The following is a 16967-nucleotide window of genomic DNA, read 5'->3' on the forward strand; positions in this document are numbered from 1 at the left end:
ACCTTGCTCTCTTTTTTGCTTATCTTGAAAAGTATGAAAGGGCAGCTACCTGTCACACTAAATAAAATGTGCAGTCACTGTCCATAGTTTGCTTTTGTTTCTTCTTTTTCACCACTTCTTTGACTTCCTCCTCTGAATTTCATTCCTTTTAGACAGAACTCAGTGTCTCATGCAGCCAAACAGTGTGTACAATTCATGTTATGACTGTTAATGAAAGTTCCTTTTTCATTCTTCTCTCTCATGGTAAACCTAATGGTTTTAAAATAGAAGATAAGAATAGAAGAGAATAAACGGCTCTCTTCTCCGAAACAATTTCCGTCCCCATGTCATGCTCACATGAGCTGTTATTTTTACCATGTGTTCATCCACTGTGATGCCTTTCTCTCAGTGGACATCTGAGCACACTGGCTGACCTAGAGTCAGCCACAATCAGCTGTAGCTCTCCAGTCCCTCCCTCTCTCCTTTCTATTTATACTCAGCCTAATTTCACTCCAGGGCTATTTCTTTCCCTCTGACGACTCCCTCCTCTCACTTGTTGCCCGTCGTCGTCTTCTACTTCATTTCCGTCTTCCTTCCTCATACACCTCCCATGTCAGATGGCAGGGCTGTGGGTATGATTGACACTGTCATTATCTCCATTTGTGCGTTTATTTTCAAACTCCTCCATGCTGTTTGGGGAACATTAGTGTCGCACGAGGAGCGAGGCCCTTCTGTTACGAAGGTCATGGAGGAGTTGAGCCCCAGACAACTGGCTGTCAAAAAGCTGAAGCTACAGTTCCTGGAGGCCCTGCAGGCCAACAATGCTCAGGAGGTCCTGCAGATTCTGCACACCGGGAAACTAGACATTGACACTGTACTGGAGGTGGACGATCCCAGCATGGTACTGGCCTCATACAAACAAGGTGAGGAGGAAGTAAGATGACACTGATCCACATTTCACCAGAGACAATAAAACGAATGGTGAATGTAAAAAATACCGAATGTATGAAGAGTTTAGGCCCACAAAGATAATAATAGATCGTGTGACTCCAAATTGACAGAATATCAACAATAAGATACTGAGAGATAATGTGTTTTCACAAAGCATTTATTAAGAAAAGTAGTTTGTAAACATCACATTATCATTATTAGGGGATTTGTTTTGTAGTTTATCCACTAGGTGGTGCTAAATCCTAAAGCTGGATAAGGATCCTAAAGCTGAGATGACAAGAATCATTGTCTACACCAGGTGAATTACATAAATATGTTTATTCCCTAGGCTAGGGGAGGATAAACATATTTTAATATAAGAATGCAGCCACTATGATGTTAAACTAATGCGAGTTAGAAGTAATCAAAGTACTTTTAGCTTTTTAAAGCCTCTGTAACCTGACATACTCATGACTAAATGTGCATCAAGCTAAGTTAAATTTTGTGGGAGAAAAAAATCTCACATGTAATAACTGTAACTCTAAATTTGATAGAATATAGTGTTCTTGTAGGTCCCCGTCAGTCACTGGTTGTCTCATTTCCCACAGGTTATTGGCTCCCTGGCTACAAACTGGAGAAGTCCTGGGCAATGGGCATTCATGTATGTGTGATGTACAATGCTCTGGAAACAGCACTGGTGCTCCTTCAGGAAGGGGCAGCCATTAATCACATGCCCAATGGGAAGACGCCGCTGCACGTGGCCTGCGAGGTCTCCAACGCTGACTTTGTTGCCTTGCTTTTGGCTCACGGGGCAAAGGTCAAAAGCCTGTCACTGAGTGGACACACAGCGCTGCACTACTGCATCACCAGAGAATCTGTGGACTGTGCCAAGCAGCTCATTCTCAAAGGTGAACGGGGAATAATGCATGGATAGACGGGTGTATTAGTAGATGCATTTAAGTACAAATACAGTGTAAAACAACAAAATAACCATTGCTTTTTACCCCTATGAAGGAGCAAAAGTCAATATGCCCGGCTACAACAAAGATGAGGACACACCTTTACACACAGCAGCCAGATTTGGCGTGCCGGAGCTGGTGTCTCTCTACTTGGCCCACAGGGCATCTGTGGATGCAATTAACTCTCTCCAGGAGACTCCCCTGATGGCCGCGGTTTTCTGGACGTTTGATGCTAGAGAGCAAACCTACAGCCAGGATCACCACATTGTCTGTCGCCTCCTGTTGGACCACAAGGCAGGTGAGTTTTTGGGCCAGCAGTTGTACATGAATTTTGCTTTTTTACTTATTTTTGCCATTGTTATGTACTATGGAGGCTTTAAATTGTGTCTTATTCTTATTTCTCCTCTGTGCCAGATCCGAACCGCCAGGAGGAGGACAATAAAACGGCTCTTCACAAGGCGGCCTGGAATTGCGATCACGTCGTGATGCAGATGCTGCTGGAGGCCGGAGCAGATACACGAGCCATGGACATCAACGGCTGTTCCCCCATTCAGTACCTCCTCAAAGTGACTGATGTCAGGCCTATGGCCATACCTGAGCTCTGCTTTCAGCTGCTGCTCAACTACAACACAGCCCGGATCTACCCACCACAGTTCCACAAGGTACACAGGCGTGGTACACTCGCAAAAGGTCTTGTGCTGTATAATGACGTGTTGTGTGTTGTTTTGTGCAGGTGCTGCAGTCCTGCCATGACTACCCCAGAGCAGTAGAAATCATGGTCAACTCCTATGAACATTTAAAACCCACAAAGAAGTGGAGACCTGCCATTCCTGATGACTGCTACAAGGTAAAGTATCAGCTGTACATGAAGTGTGTTCAGTGTTGAGTGTCATCACAAAAAATATCTTCCCCCCACACTTGACTTTGCGTAATAATTCAAGTCCTACCACAATGTTTTGTTTACTTCCTCAGCGTCACAAAGACTTCTACGACTCTTTGTTTGCCGTTTGCACCAACACTCCTCGCAGCCTTCTTCACCTGACCAGATGTGCCATCAGAGCCAACCTGAGGTTCTGCCATAAAGGTGTAGCACAACTGCCTCTGCCAGCTCCCATGAAGAACTACTTATTACTGGAACCTGAGGGGATACTGTACTGATCTGTTCAGCTACTGTATGGGAAGACGCTCAAATACGTAACCTGATGATTTCTATAGAGACATTTACTGCCTGTCTGCACACTGTGGAAAGTGAACATGCTGCCAGTTGGAGCAGGCAGGCGTGCCTTATATAGTTTTGCCTCGCGTACCATTACTGGACGCTTTGGTTTGGATTTTTGCCTGCCTTTTCTCTAATCTTTGTATTATTTATATATTAATCATGTGACATCATAAGTAAATATCATCAGTCTTTCTTGCAGCTATTTTTTGCAGCTATCTCTGTTGCAGAGTCACTTCATACTTCAGAGAATCCAAATCTGCTTGGCAACCTGCCTTAATGTTCACTCTCAAGCTCATGCGCTCATGATACTCCACTATTTGCAGAACAAACACTTGACAAAGCCCTCCACAATAAGTGCTTGCGTTGCCTGTGGAGTGTACACGTTGCCATGGATATGCACCAATTTTCTGCTAACCCGGAATACATATTAGACAACACAGCACAAGGAAATACAAATATTATTTGTTCTCTCCACTGCCTCATCAGATTAGCGATCATTCTGCAAAAACTTAAAACACTTAAGTTTTACATGGTTTATAAGAATGTCCACTTTAACTGAATAGCAGATGTTTTTGTTGCTTTCCATCCTGATTTCTTCTTAAAAAGGTACTTTCAGCAGTAAATGCCCTGTGAGACAATTTTAAAAACTCAAGTAGTCTCCCCACGTTATGCAACACAGAGGGAAAAACAAGACTGAGAGCTACTGGTGTTTTTGTTGAAGAGCAGAGGGGAAAAAGAACCGTCAGCCTAAGAAAACCCTTCACCCTAGCAAACAAAGAATGATTAATGAAATGTCTTTGAGTGCGTTTTATTTTAAATGTTCCCAGTTTCCACAACCTCAGTATATGAAGTCTCCAAATCAGTTCCAAATACAGTGGCATGTCTTTTCAGACAAAAGAATAAAATGCCAATCAGAACAGTGACCACATCGTCTTAGTCACTTGTTTGTGACTGTGGTGTACAGTTGTTGTTATCATTATAGCAGTCCATAGTTCATACACACAAACAGGTGTGTCTCTGCTCTGCCACAGTGGCTGACTTCCAGTTTTTATCCCTTAAGATTTTTTTTTAAAGGGACTAGAAACCTTCAAATCCATATGTTAAACCAAACCATCTGTGTGTATTAACTCTGCACATGCAACAGCCTACAATACTACCTGTGAGCTCAGACAGCAAATCCTGCAAGGTGCAAAATAACAGAGGTAAGTTGTAGTTCCAATGCTTACTCTGATAATTATTAGCATAAGAGTAAATAGGTAAAATGTCTGTTGTGTCTTAAAACATTTTTATATTTTATTGAAAGCCTGTAGGTCTGCATGTGTACCAACATTGTCTGGATGAATTAAGAGTCAAACTGGACTCCCTGAGCTCTTAAAATAAACCAATCAATGCCCGTCAAGGAGAGAATATGTTCCTCAAGCAGACATTGTAATAACCACTGTAATATCTGTGACATTACAGTAGACAATCTTGTCTGCCTGTTTTCTCTTACATAAAGCTGTGTTTGCACTGCTGCCATGCCAATGATGCCTCAGTGATCTGGAGAGAGAACTGAGAGAGACAAACAGAGGAAAGCAACACAACCAGAATGAAGCACGACATGCGGGCAGACTAATGAAGGGGGAAACCGGAGCAGGACAGCCTGTTCTCAGCCCCTATTGGCAGCGCTTCCACGAAAAGCCACTGGACTGTGTCTGCCACAGTGACAGAAGATCAGAGCAAAGTTTCCTAAAACAAGCTGTGGGGAGAGAGGAGAGGGGGAGGGGGGGACAATAAGGGTAGCAACAACCTTCAGTGGCACATACTCCAAACTCTAGAAATGATTTAATTTCTCATTACAGGTCCTCCTGAGGTCACAAAATTAACACATTACCAACAAGTAACTTTAAATGCTCTATAAGACCAAAGAAGCACAGGGTTGAGTTCATAAACATAGAACGAGCTGCGAAAGGCACAGAAATGATGTACTGAGTAGTGACATTTCTACATTCACTGGTCCTTTTAGTGGTGAACCACAACTTCAGTACAGTAACACTTGGCCTTTTACAGTGATGTTTGTACAGTATAACATGTGAACATGCCTGCTTGTGTCGAAAGAGTTCACAAATGATGAAAATGGAAAACGTGTAAGTTAATATTCAAGGTAATTTTAAATACTTCAGACTTGGCAAACACTAAATTTTGAAGTACATTGTATGAAATGAGGACAAGGAATTTGTGAAATTGTTAGATCCAAATGAGAGAGTATCTAACACATCAATACAGCTTATTTGTGATGTTCATATGTGTCTGCTACACTTGGCCCAGTGTGTGTATAACAAGTACAGTACAAGTACGGCTTTCTGTAGCGCAATATTTAACATTTCACACAGTTCAGAATATCACGCCGTCTAGAAGAAATCATTTAAAACATACGACACATGCATCATTAAGAAACACACAAGACGACATCATCAATATGCATAAATAAACTATGCACTTCTGGAAAAAAAACACTTGAAACCCTCTTGGAAAAAGTGTATTTTTTGTTCCTATTGCGATTAATTTCACACCAGCTTCAACAGAGGAAAATGACTGATGGTTGAGGTTAACTTGGCAGCTGTTAGTATTAAAATACAATTATCAACAGTACAACTATACACATTAGCTTCAAATATGTTGCAATACTATGTTTTAACAATTCCACTCATCTAGAAAGTCTTATTTTGCTCAATCGAGCATGCATACATGTACATGTCTCAATAGTCGCAGTAATCCAGCTTCATTTAAATATGATCTCAGCTTGCATGTGTTGAAGGCACAGGGTAGAATCCTCCATTAAAAGGATCACATTTTGTTTCCATCTCATATTGAATAAGCTAAAAGACTAAAAATGGAACAAGTGATTTTACACTGATGTCATGAAAGCTAAAATAATTTCGGTTTACACCATGCATAACCAGTGCAAATTCTTCTTCTGCGGCTCTGAAATGCTGTAGTTGTATGTGAGCTGCGATGGAGTGCAGAAGTTGTGTGCATGAAGCAATTCTGGAAGTTATGTAAGGACTGAAATGCCTCTGTGAACAGAAGTGGAGGAACAGACTTTGCTCCCTTTGTGTTCATGCTGAGGTCGGTGAACATGTTCCCATTCTGTTCAACTTAAGTGACCCCACTGTAGCTGGTTTTAGCTGGGTTTCTCGTGGCACTGGTACACATTTACAGTAACCTACTGCAAACTGGCAACGTTACCCAGTAATCTACTAAATTGAAGACCATTTATCAGTGTTAAGATTGTAAAATGATACATTATGACACGTTTGACATGTTTGCTTCACAGTGTAACCACGTTATTAGGACTAAAAACCTGAAATGTGAGTGTAATGTGTGAGGAAAAAGGAGATTAATACTTGGCTTATTCCATGAAAATTAGCAGCCTGCGATCATCATACAGTATAATGAAATGTTATGAGCACTTAGCAGTAATAGTTCAGCTCCAACATTGAGTTTCACTCTTGTGTGAGAAAGGAATCCAATAACACAAGTCCAGGTCCTGCAATATGCTGAAAGCACTGGGTGCTTTCTCCCAGTAATAGTACATTTCTTCCCACATGGACTCTCTTCTTAATCCTATTATTATTTCATTCCAACTATTTTATAGGGTCGTCCACTTGCTCCCTCAGTCCACCATCACCGAGTCCTCTCATACTTGCCCAGTTTCTTTGGATCCTTGCTGGGCATGCACCAGTCATCAGCCTCAGTGCTTGCCTGGTAATGCCGTAAGGCTGACTTGTTGAAAACGGGAAGCCTCTCCACTGATTCTGACGACAGGGCCTGTGATACACAACAGAAGGGAATTTATTAGTCAGGATCCTTATTGTACAGATCCAGGTTGTTTCTCATAGGGATTCTGTGCAACGCTCACACCAACTAGGCTTTCAAGGTTACTTTTGACACAGTCAGTGTGCGGACGTAGTGCTGTTCTCACCTTTAAGTATATGACAGCTGAGGTGCCGTAGCCCTCCATAGAGTAGAGCTGCAGGTCTCCCTGGAAGTACCGGGCATACAGACGCGAGATGGGCAGGCCATAGCCAAAACCAGCCTGGGGGAAGAATAACAGAGTTACACTATGAATACAGATTAGAGATAAGAGAGACTTTATTTATTCCACACCGGGGAAATTTACTTGTTACAGCAACAGAGGAGACAGAAACAAAGTGTCAGTAACAGAAGTAGTGCAAAAATAAGAAATATAACAAATATAAAAATATGAGAAAATAATCTAAAATCTAGACGTGTGTGTAGCCTGTTGGTAAAATATTACAACACTAAATAACATGTAATGGATACCTCTTGTGGTTTCAGTTTAATCCAAAGAGATATTGCTGACTGCATTCCCCTTCATAATAAGCTAATGTGCAACTATGCTCACTTGTTTGGGTTTCTTATTAAAGCGATTTGTCGTCCAGTAGTGTACCGTGTACCGACTACAACATGCATCAGCACTGAAGACTGCAACAGGTTTAGTCTCACCAGTGGTGCGTTACGAGAGTTGTCTACATGGACTGGACTGGGTGCCGTGGAGTACATGTAGCTGAACAGACGCTCAATCTTCCTCAGAGGGACTCCTCCTCCTTTGTCAGACATCTAAAAATAAAGGAGAAGTACGTTAGATTTACAAGGGTCCTCTCATTGTTTTGCCAGCATGCTCACGTCCAGTGAACTCATCAGCTCTTCATCATGGCACAACAACACTCGTAACTCTAGTTTCTTCCCGATTCCCTGCACACTATGCTGTCTTTAGTAGAAAAGTTGTGGTCTATCTTAACTCTGGATGTCCTCATCTACCTTGATAGTAAGGTCCTCAGTTCCCAGTGAAACTCGCACTTTGATCGGCGGCAACGTTGGGCTTGTCTCATGGGTCTCCACTGTGGCTCTCATGGCGTTCTGACAGAGAACATGCACAGTGAGTGAGCAGGCACGTGGCGAAGAATAACATATGTCTGGTGTTCTGGTTTTCTTACTGTACCTTGAACAGCTCAAACAGCATATGGTAGAGATGGGATGGCACGTAGACAATGTGGAGGGACTGGTCAGGGTTTTTGGCTGTGGAAAAATGTGACAATACTGATCATATGGAAAGCCTGATACCGTGACTGAAGGGTACATAGTGAGTTTACAGCTGTAAGTTGTAAATTCAAACCTCTGGGACAACTGCATGCTTTAAATAAAACTACTATCAACTCTGACCTGAGAAACAAAAAAACAACAACCTTTCAACAACAGTTGAAAAAAGATTTTTTTTTAAAAACCAAACAAAACAAAGAACAGGACATAACTTCATCCATCACTTTGATTTATATTATCTAGATCTTATCTGCCAAAAACATTCTGGCCGGGAATGTTAAGTTCATTCTGACAACAGGAATTAAACATATGGATTTGATTAAAGAACATACTATAGCCATGTCTACCACATTTATTCAACTAAGCTACATATTCTATTAATGTACACAGTATATTAGTCTATATTGCATTTTGGCTTTATGCTATGTTAGTTTTGGTTGTTACCCATCCCAAGATGTGTGATCAAAACGTATGAATCTGAGAAAATAAAGCCTCCTCCACATCTGCTTAAACATTTGTGTTCTCTGTATGTTTGACTTACATTATATAGTTGATAGTGAAATGAGAAATATGCAGTACATGCAAGAGTAACTGTTAAAAAATGTGGACAAACATAAAAAAATACCGGCAAATAGAAACATTATGGTTGTTTTGTTTGACTTACAATTGATTTCTGTGACCTCCATATCAGGAGAGGTCAGGTAATACTGCTCACACAGCATCTTTGAAGTCTCATAGGCATCTATGATGTGAAACAGAACGTCTCTGGTTACTTTTCACTTGGAAACATTCCAAGGACAAATACAGACAACTTGTGCTGAACGGAGAACAGCAACAGGAGACTGTTTTCTGTCTTGTAGTGAACCCATTTACACAACATTCAACATAACACAACATGATTCACTCCAAACTCTGTATATTGACTCTAAAAATATCAGATGATAAAAGGTCAAACAGTCATGAATCTGTACAAACAGAGAGTGGTGGAAAGTAGATAACACATCCAGGGTGGGAGTGTGCGTGTGTGTGTGTGTGTGTGTGTGTGTGAGTGTGTGAGTGTGTGTGTCTAGACAACAGTATTGGATCTGAGGAGGATCATTCATTACCTTTTACAACCTCCACAACATCACAGCTGGGGTCAATACCGCCAATGTGTTTGGGATGGGCTGGGTTCACACTGCCTTCGAAGATTAATGCTACAGGGCACAATGCAACAAACGTGTGTGACTTAAAAACACAAACATATCGACCCAATTCACTGTCCACAGCTTTTGTACATTTGTGAATATTTAATCACATATAAAGTACATATCAAGTCAATGACATGGAGTTCGAGTGTGAGCAACTGTGTTGATTAACTCACAGTCAATCACCGAGTGCTATACTGACTGTGCTGGTTCATGAGCATGCGTGTGGAGATGCGGCTCATGTAGAAGCGGTCCAGGAAGTACTGAACGTTCTGGTTGGTGACTGGGTCCACGCCAAAGGCCTCCTTGTACTCCACCACGCCCTGAGCCATGGTGGGCACCACGTTGTTGTGCCGATTACGGACGTTCACCAGAGTCTGTGTGAAGCTGAGGGCAAAGGCAACAGTCACGTGTGAGTATGTAAGGGTAGCTAGGGTGCCGTGTTTAGTAGGTAGTAAGTGTGCACATCGGCGTGAATAGCATTGGGCGCACATTCCAGCTAAGCAAAGCACACTGCTGTACATTCAAATGGCAACAGAAACAACAAAAAAAATTTAAAAAATACAACAATGACCAATGATGATGTATGTATTCCTTATTTTCTGGTATATGTGCGCAAAATTGACATTAAAAAAATACTTGCTTCAAACAGGCATCATCCACCACTTACTATCCAGCACTTATGGTACTCTGGAGCTACTTAGCAGGTAAACCTACTGTTTGCAGGGCTTAAGTCCACTGGTGTCTGCAGCAGTGCTAATTCTAGTAGTACTGGATTCAATGATTAATTTGGAGAAACCCCGTTCATAGCAGTAAAACAAGTTCCAACAGATGGTGCCTGATAAAGAGTCAAAGTAGCAAATAAGTAATATAAACAAGATGAATTGCTCTAATTATTGTTATTGAACTGGTTCTTCTTTGTGGTAGAATGTGTTGGATTTAGCTGAAACAGTGGAGCATTAATCATCCGTGTTTCCACAGCAGGCACTAGGTTAAGCGATCTTAACTCTACAGTGGGAGGTTGAAATTAGGCAGCAATAACTACAGAATTATTGGATTAGCATTGGTGATTCAGAACTAATTAACAAAGCGGATTGATGACAGAACCAAACACCTAGACAGAGACATGGTCTAGAGAAGCAATATGAACTGTATGTACTAAATTGGGTCTGTAAATGACTTACTTTCTCAGGACATCCTTATCATCTGGATCCTTTTCTAAAAAATCCACAAGTTCCAACAAACTCTGTGAATACCTGTCGGGCACAAAAGGATAGAAAATAGAGAAACACTCTCAACTGTAGGTAATTTATTGTTTATCAGAATGACAAAGAAACTCCAATAGAACGAAAAAACATTTATCTGATGAGTACATTTATGTGAAACTGTTTAGGTCATTTGAGTTAATGGGTTTAACAACATAGCATAGCAGGGTTTAACTGCTTAGCATGTCAGTGTCACCTCTGAAGATAATAGATGCTTGTTTTATCTTTTGGCATAGACTTTATCTGCAAGCCAGTGAATACAGAGGACACCATTACTGAGCTCAGTGAGTCACACTCTCTTGTGCCGCCTCACTGTAGAAGAACTGGGTGAAAGGTGAACAACAGTGCGTCTGAGATCTCTGCTCAGTTTGTCCCTCAACTTGACCTTCAGCTCACCACTTTTGGATTAAGTCACGTCATGCAAACAGATGTACATCTTGAAATAGACTATTTCTGTCGGCAACATGTATTTTCACGAGCTTCGCTGTGGCCTCTCTGGCCTCATCAACAACATTAACAAGTGATGAACACTTTTGCTGGCATTCACTAAAGCTCTGCGGTAGTGGGAAGATAAAGACATGGTACAGGTTGTGCACGGCCAAATATAGACACCACTGTGGCTCTTGTCAAAAGAGTGGGGGCGGGATAGTTACCTTGTTGTTAACATGTCTTAATGTGACGTGTGCACCTAGTGAATAATGAAAATGTCTGCAGTAGAATACTATGTTTTAGCATTGATGCTACTGGGAAGTAACAGCTGGTAAAAGGTAAAAGACAGGAAAATATGGTCCAACATTGAACTTCCACTACCCTGTAACATGCATGCAGGCTGAACAGCTGAAAACCTGAAACGCTCTTAAGAACATGTACATAGCATACCCTGCAGTGTGTGCGTGTGCACATTCACACATGCTGGTGTAACTCTACCTGTGGGAGGGTGGCAAAACAAAAAATGTGGCACTGGTGTAACGCTGCAACGTACCAAGGAGAATGCATTCTTCACAATTCAAAATCTCTGCAGCGTTTTTGTGGTACAACATGAAACTGGAACATAATCAATACATAATCGATTAAGGCTTTTTGCGTAAGAATAACGTACAGACATGACAGCGGGGATTGTGAGGTTGCCCAGTTCATTGGCCTATCTAATTCAAACAAAGATCATAAAGCACGTTCCCAGATTGATGGCATGTAATCAGGGAGTTCCCAGAGAGCGGTGGGTGAGGGATGAGGGGATTTGATGCATATTTAAACAGAGAAGACGATGACAAAAGCTCTGATAACACCACCAGCAGTGTTTTCATTAGATCACAGCTGTAAACCTGCGGCTGGTTCAATTCATCAGAACTAAGGGAGGCAAATAGCGTGCAGAATGGATGTGAACTAGAGCTAAACATTTGAAGGTTGAATACAAGGGGAGCCACCCATCTCTCCGATAGGTGCAGGAAGACTTTGGTCACAATGACTTTGGTACGGCTGCTTATAGAGACAGATACATTATGGATCCTACCAGCTAGTGAGGAGCTTTAGGGATGGAGTGCTCAGCAGCTTGTCAGGGAGGAAATCGATTTCTTTCATGATGTTGGCCAGTCGGACAGGAAGCTCCTGCCGCAGAAACACAAAGGAGGTCTTCTCACATGCATTGGCCGAGCCTGCAGTCACATGGGGGAGAGGCAGAAGGAAAAAAAATACTGAGCAAGCAAATTTGACCCCATCCTGTCAACAAAATATATAATAAAAAAAAATTAAAATTTTCTTAAACATTGACATTTAGAGGATTCTTTTTTTCCAGGATTACTTGTGGACATGGTTATTTATTAGAGGAATCTGTTATGCAAATGAATGACGATGAAAATATCAGGAATTTTTTAAGCTTTTTTGTGTGTCTCCTGTTGGTCACTGCAGGATTCAACAGGATCAGAAGCAAAGGTTTGAAGTGGAAGAATCATGTACACCAAAGAGCATGATAAAAGAAAAAAAGAAAAACACCAGGAGCTGCATTGACATTGAGCAGTCAGTGACCTGGTCACATACAGAAAAGTCAGCTGTCACCACATGCAAAGACAACAACGTGACTTGTGCAACTGCCATGTGAGAGCGTTGTCCGACATAATCAATAGCACTAAAGTCAACACTTACCAAAGTCGATGAACTGCTTCATGGACAGGGGCGAAGGAGAGAACTTAGCAAACCTCTCCACTTGTTTCGGTATCCCGGTGGCGGAGCCATTTTTCAGCAAAAACTGTGCAAACTTCATTTTTCCTCTCCGCTACAAACCCCAGCTGTCAGTGTCTCGAGGACAAATTGTCCTTTGTTTCCTCTGCACGCTCCAGTTTGACCGCTCTGAACTTTAAGCTAGCAGGGCTTCAGCTCGAGAAACGCTCCGTCAAACTAACAGCTTTGAGGCCGCCTATGAGCTCCACGACTTTGCTTTCGTCGAGCACTTTCCGTCCATCCCCGCAAGTTGTTAGACGTCCTTCAAAAGCAACTTCCAGCGGTGTGTTGTTGTTGGGCGGGAGGAGGGAAGAGCGACGTTAAAACCAACCAATCAGTGACCAGGAGTGGGTGCAGAGGGAGAGACGGTGGATCTGACTTATTATCACCATTGTTGGAGGGAATAAACCTACAGGAGGGACAAGTAGAGGGAGCATTGTGTGAGGTGGGGTCTTCAATGCATAGAAGTTATTGTGGGGGAGAGAGAGCACCGATGACAATGTAATAATAATAATCTTTTATTGATCCCCATGGGGGGAATTCAGGTGTTGCAACAGCCAGTGTACAATATTAAAAATACAAAATTAAAACTGCAATAGGCATATATAAGTAGGTAAGGTAAGGTAAGTAAGTATAAGTAGCAGGTTTGAGAATAGTGCAAATGTGAAAGCATGATGTATTGCTGATGGTATAATAGTATAATATGGAATGGATAAATATGTGCAAGATACAAGAAAAAAAATAGATGGGAGGAATGTAGTGTGCTTAAATGAAGTCTAGATTTTACTAAAGGCCTGTAGCCTGCTTGATCTTACATTGGTTTTAAAGAAAATCGCTCCAACGCGTGTCTGCTACACCAAGACCGAGGAATGGCCTGAATCAGATTAATAGCAGCATGATCATAGAAACTATTAAAGGTCCCATATTCTGCTCATTTTTAAGTTCATACTTCAAAAAACAAATTCTGTTTTCTGTTAGCAGATGTGGCTGCTGGAGCTGTTAGCGTCCTCTTGTCTGAACGCTCTGTTTTAGTAGAACAAGAACAATCTGCTGCTTCGATGTCGTTTAGACATCCACATGTAACTTAGAGCTGGTGTTAGTGAGGAAAAAACAACAAGATGGATCCGGGAGGTTTTCAGCAGATGGAGACAGACGACCTGCTGAAGACCTGGAGGAGGATATGATCAACAGATATCCTTATGACATCATAAGGGGAGCCAAATCCATTTACTGACAGATGGAGCAGGAGAAAAAGAGAGAGGACGGTCTTTCCTCATAGTCTTATGGTCTGAACATATATCGGGACATATATCTATGTTGAATAGATATAAAAAAATGCATTTTGCATATATTATTATAGGTAGGTATTGGTGCAGCTGCACTGAGATCTATTCCTTAGAATAAAGGCAAAATAAAGAGGATGGTGGGACGATAAATGTAAAGAAGGTGTAAGAAAACAGAAATGGAACATTAGAATTAATAAAAAAATATTTTCAGTGTAAGATACAGTACAAAGAGAGAGATTTGTGACTCAATTGGGAACATGTCTTGTAAATGTGATGACGTGTCTTGTAGGGTTGGACTGGGGAGCCAATATTGCATCCTTAAACTATACATATATGTATTTACAGTAGACTGTGTCGCTCTAATAGGATCACAGTTAGATATTACGGGTGTGTAGTTTATCAAAAATTGTGCTTGGAGTATTAGATATGATCCACGCCTGGGCTCTTAGATTACATAGCCTGTAAGAGTGAGCTTCACCTGTGTGAGCACTACAAGATCAGGCAGGAGACATGCCACCATGGTAACGCAGAAAACAGCTCCTAGTCATTTGATTAATATGAGAGAAAACCAGAAAAGTACTACGGGTGCAGCCTTGTCTGCACAAGAGATACCCTGTTAGTAGATATGGTACAAAAAAATTAAAAAAGAAAACATAAACGTATTAAACTTTCAAAATCAGAAGGGGGAGATGCATTATGTAGAAGAAAAACAATAAGAGTGTCGACACTGGGATCAGGAAATGGCAGTAACGTATGAGTAAGAATGCAAGAGAAGAAGAAGAAGAAGACGACGAAGAAGAAGAAGAAGAAGAAGATTTTCTTGACTTTGGGCGGGCCAGAGTCCTCTTACAACGTTGCATACAAACTGAGTTTTTTAGTAGAGCACCGCAAATCCTAAGGACCACCTACTTGAAGTACATTTACATTTTTGCATTACATTATTGCACACGCATTATTTAGAAAATAAAAGGGCATTTCCGGTACCGTACGGGTCGTCATTGGAGACACATTTGTTGCAACGTACTGAATTGACGGTAAAGACTGCCGTTGCCTTTTTAAATATTAATATACCACCGATTAAAACTCTATGATGCGTTCAACTCTCTTTGCTCATCTAGAAAATAACATACGCTCCACTATGGTAGAGTAACATCCGTAAAGTTGTATTAGTTTTAGCCACTCCAACGCACTCGTCCAATTGGCCACAAGATGGCGGCGTTGCAAAAGCGACGAGCCGGTGACGGTGCGTGTCAGAGGGAGGAGGGAGGAGGGATTTCCTCTCCTCCTTCCCAACATCATCCTACTCCTCCCAGGGATGTACCAGCGTGCAGTGCACCTGCTTTATGTATTATTTGGGTCATCGGCTGCTGAAATGCCCCGTTTTAACCAGTGTCATCAATAGCCTCACGAAAAGGATCAGACGAGCTGTCCGCTGGTGCCTCCATCCCCAGTGACTCAGGAGGACGATGTGTTGATTTTTTTTTTTTCGGGGAGCAGCAGTGAGACAGCATCTTTGCCGGGTGACACATCATTATCAGCGCGAGTGGACAAGGTACGAGTGAAACAATAACAGCGCATCATTATGGTTATTTGTGACTAAAATATGTCTTCTTTTCTTAGCGGTCCGTCCCTGTATATACAGCCAGGGCCTTTAACGTTTAGACGTAAATCCTAATGCTGTCAGATGTGTGATTAGCTAGCTGCGAGAGGGCATTTATGCTCTGTTAATTAAACAAACACGTTAGTTTTTCCTCCTGTGAGCACATGCAGCTGTGTGATCTGTGTTTTCTGTTCTGATCATACTATGTAGGTGTCCATAAGTCATTCTCTTTCTACACTATAAGATATAATCACCAAATAGCTCCTCCAGGCTCAAGTGCAGTCTGTTCATTTGCCATGTCTGGGGGATGTGACAGTGGCCTGTTACCCAGCTGGTCAGGGTGAAGCCAGGGTGCTAATACACCTTTTGTCGAGTGACTCAGAGCATTGTCATCGAGTCTGGTGGAAGATCTTGGCCGTAAAGCTACATTTAGTCTGTTTTCCTCCACTTTGGCTTAATTATATTCCTGATAAGATGATCAAATAAGTCTCTGCTGCAGCAAACCTAAATAGTGCAAGTACAAGTATTGAGATTTGGAACCTTTAACATGAATTTCATCAATTCATCAAATTAGAGTATTGTAATGCACATGGCACATTTTGATAGCTGTGTTGATGTGATTAATGAAGCGAACAGAAGAAGTGGCTGTCTAAATATAGCCCACATGTACTGGACTAGTTCTACAGGAAGTGTCACACCAATGTGGAAATCCCTCCCGGCTCAGTACGGCCCAGTAACGACAGCTGCTTTGCTAGTATCAAGTCCTGTTTTTCGTTGCTGGGACTGTTGTGTTACGGGTGTATGTTATATGGATGTATAAGTGCCAAACGCAGCGGGTTTTCTGAGGCATCACTGGATGAACCTACGCTCCTCTGTGATGCATAATGTGACGGCGAAATCAGAGCACATTGTGACAATGCCACGCGTGTCTCATTCATGTTCAATCCTCTCCTTTGAAGCCCTCTAGGACATCATGTCAGACAAAAGTGACCTAAAAGCAGAGCTGGAGCGCAAGAAGCAGCGCCTCGCCCAAATCAGGGAGGAAAAAAAAAGAAAGGAGGAGGAGAGGAAGAAGAAAGAGGTAAGGAAAAAAGTGAGTACATTCACACAACCGGCACTCATACTGTATCGCACTCTAGTGTGTTTTGTTTGTGTGTTCGATTGCTTTTTGTCAGGCCGTGACACATAAAAGGCCGAGGTTGTGTGTGTCCATACGTGCATACAA

General features: G+C 41.8%; 3 protein-coding genes across 6 annotated transcripts in view; 2 read left to right on the plus strand and 1 right to left on the minus strand.

The window, feature by feature from the left end:
• Positions 1-613: 613 nt before the first annotated feature.
• On the plus strand, positions 614-3200 carry asb4 (ankyrin repeat and SOCS box containing 4). Its single transcript, XM_070847032.1, has 6 exons — positions 614-902; positions 1518-1817; positions 1924-2166; positions 2283-2530; positions 2602-2715; positions 2841-3200. The coding sequence occupies exons 1-6, from the start codon at positions 614-616 to the stop codon at positions 3024-3026; spliced, it is 1380 nt and encodes a 459-aa protein (XP_070703133.1). The 3' UTR covers positions 3027-3200.
• A 1694-nt stretch (positions 3201-4894) lies between these two features.
• pdk4 (pyruvate dehydrogenase kinase, isozyme 4) lies at positions 4895-13006 on the minus strand. Its single transcript, XM_070846254.1, has 11 exons — positions 12782-13006; positions 12153-12294; positions 10562-10633; positions 9580-9764; positions 9297-9386; positions 8855-8932; positions 8093-8169; positions 7912-8010; positions 7597-7710; positions 7052-7165; positions 4895-6897 (listed from the first exon to the last, which is right to left on the minus strand). Exons 1-11 carry the CDS (start codon positions 12897-12899, stop codon positions 6754-6756), a joined length of 1233 nt encoding a protein of 410 aa, XP_070702355.1. The 5' UTR covers positions 12900-13006; the 3' UTR covers positions 4895-6753.
• A 2611-nt stretch (positions 13007-15617) lies between these two features.
• LOC139215242 (cytoplasmic dynein 1 intermediate chain 1) overlaps positions 15618-16967 on the plus strand; it is a 51466-nt gene continuing 50116 nt past the window's right edge. For all 4 annotated transcript variants that reach the window (XM_070846146.1, XM_070846147.1, XM_070846148.1 and 1 more), the window contains exons 1-2: positions 15618-15694; positions 16702-16835. In XM_070846146.1, coding sequence (XP_070702247.1) covers positions 16716-16835 — 120 coding nt within the window. In that variant the 5' untranslated portion in view covers positions 15618-15694; positions 16702-16715. The remainder of the gene's footprint in view (positions 15695-16701; positions 16836-16967) is intronic.

This window comes from Pempheris klunzingeri, chromosome 16 (assembly GCF_042242105.1).
Source record: "Pempheris klunzingeri isolate RE-2024b chromosome 16, fPemKlu1.hap1, whole genome shotgun sequence".
Taxonomy (NCBI): domain Eukaryota; kingdom Metazoa; phylum Chordata; class Actinopteri; order Acropomatiformes; family Pempheridae; genus Pempheris; species Pempheris klunzingeri.

Excerpts from the sequence above, each read along its gene's own strand:
- asb4 (XM_070847032.1), top strand. The coding sequence starts at position 614 with ATGATTGACACTGTCATTATCTCCATTTGTGCGTTTATTTTCAAACTC. Across the intron at positions 2,167-2,282 it reads CCTGTTGGACCACAAGGCAG|ATCCGAACCGCCAGGAGGAG; the intron begins GTGAGTTTTTGG and ends CCTCTGTGCCAG. Across the intron at positions 2,716-2,840 it reads TTCCTGATGACTGCTACAAG|CGTCACAAAGACTTCTACGA; the intron begins GTAAAGTATCAG and ends TTACTTCCTCAG.
- pdk4 (XM_070846254.1), bottom strand. The coding sequence starts at position 12,899 with ATGAAGTTTGCACAGTTTTTGCTGAAAAATGGCTCCGCCACCGGGATA. Across the intron at positions 12,295-12,781 it reads GAAGCAGTTCATCGACTTTG|GCTCGGCCAATGCATGTGAG; the intron begins GTAAGTGTTGAC and ends ATGTGACTGCAG. Across the intron at positions 8,170-8,854 it reads GGAGGTCACAGAAATCAATT|CCAAAAACCCTGACCAGTCC; the intron begins GTAAGTCAAACA and ends ATTTTTCCACAG.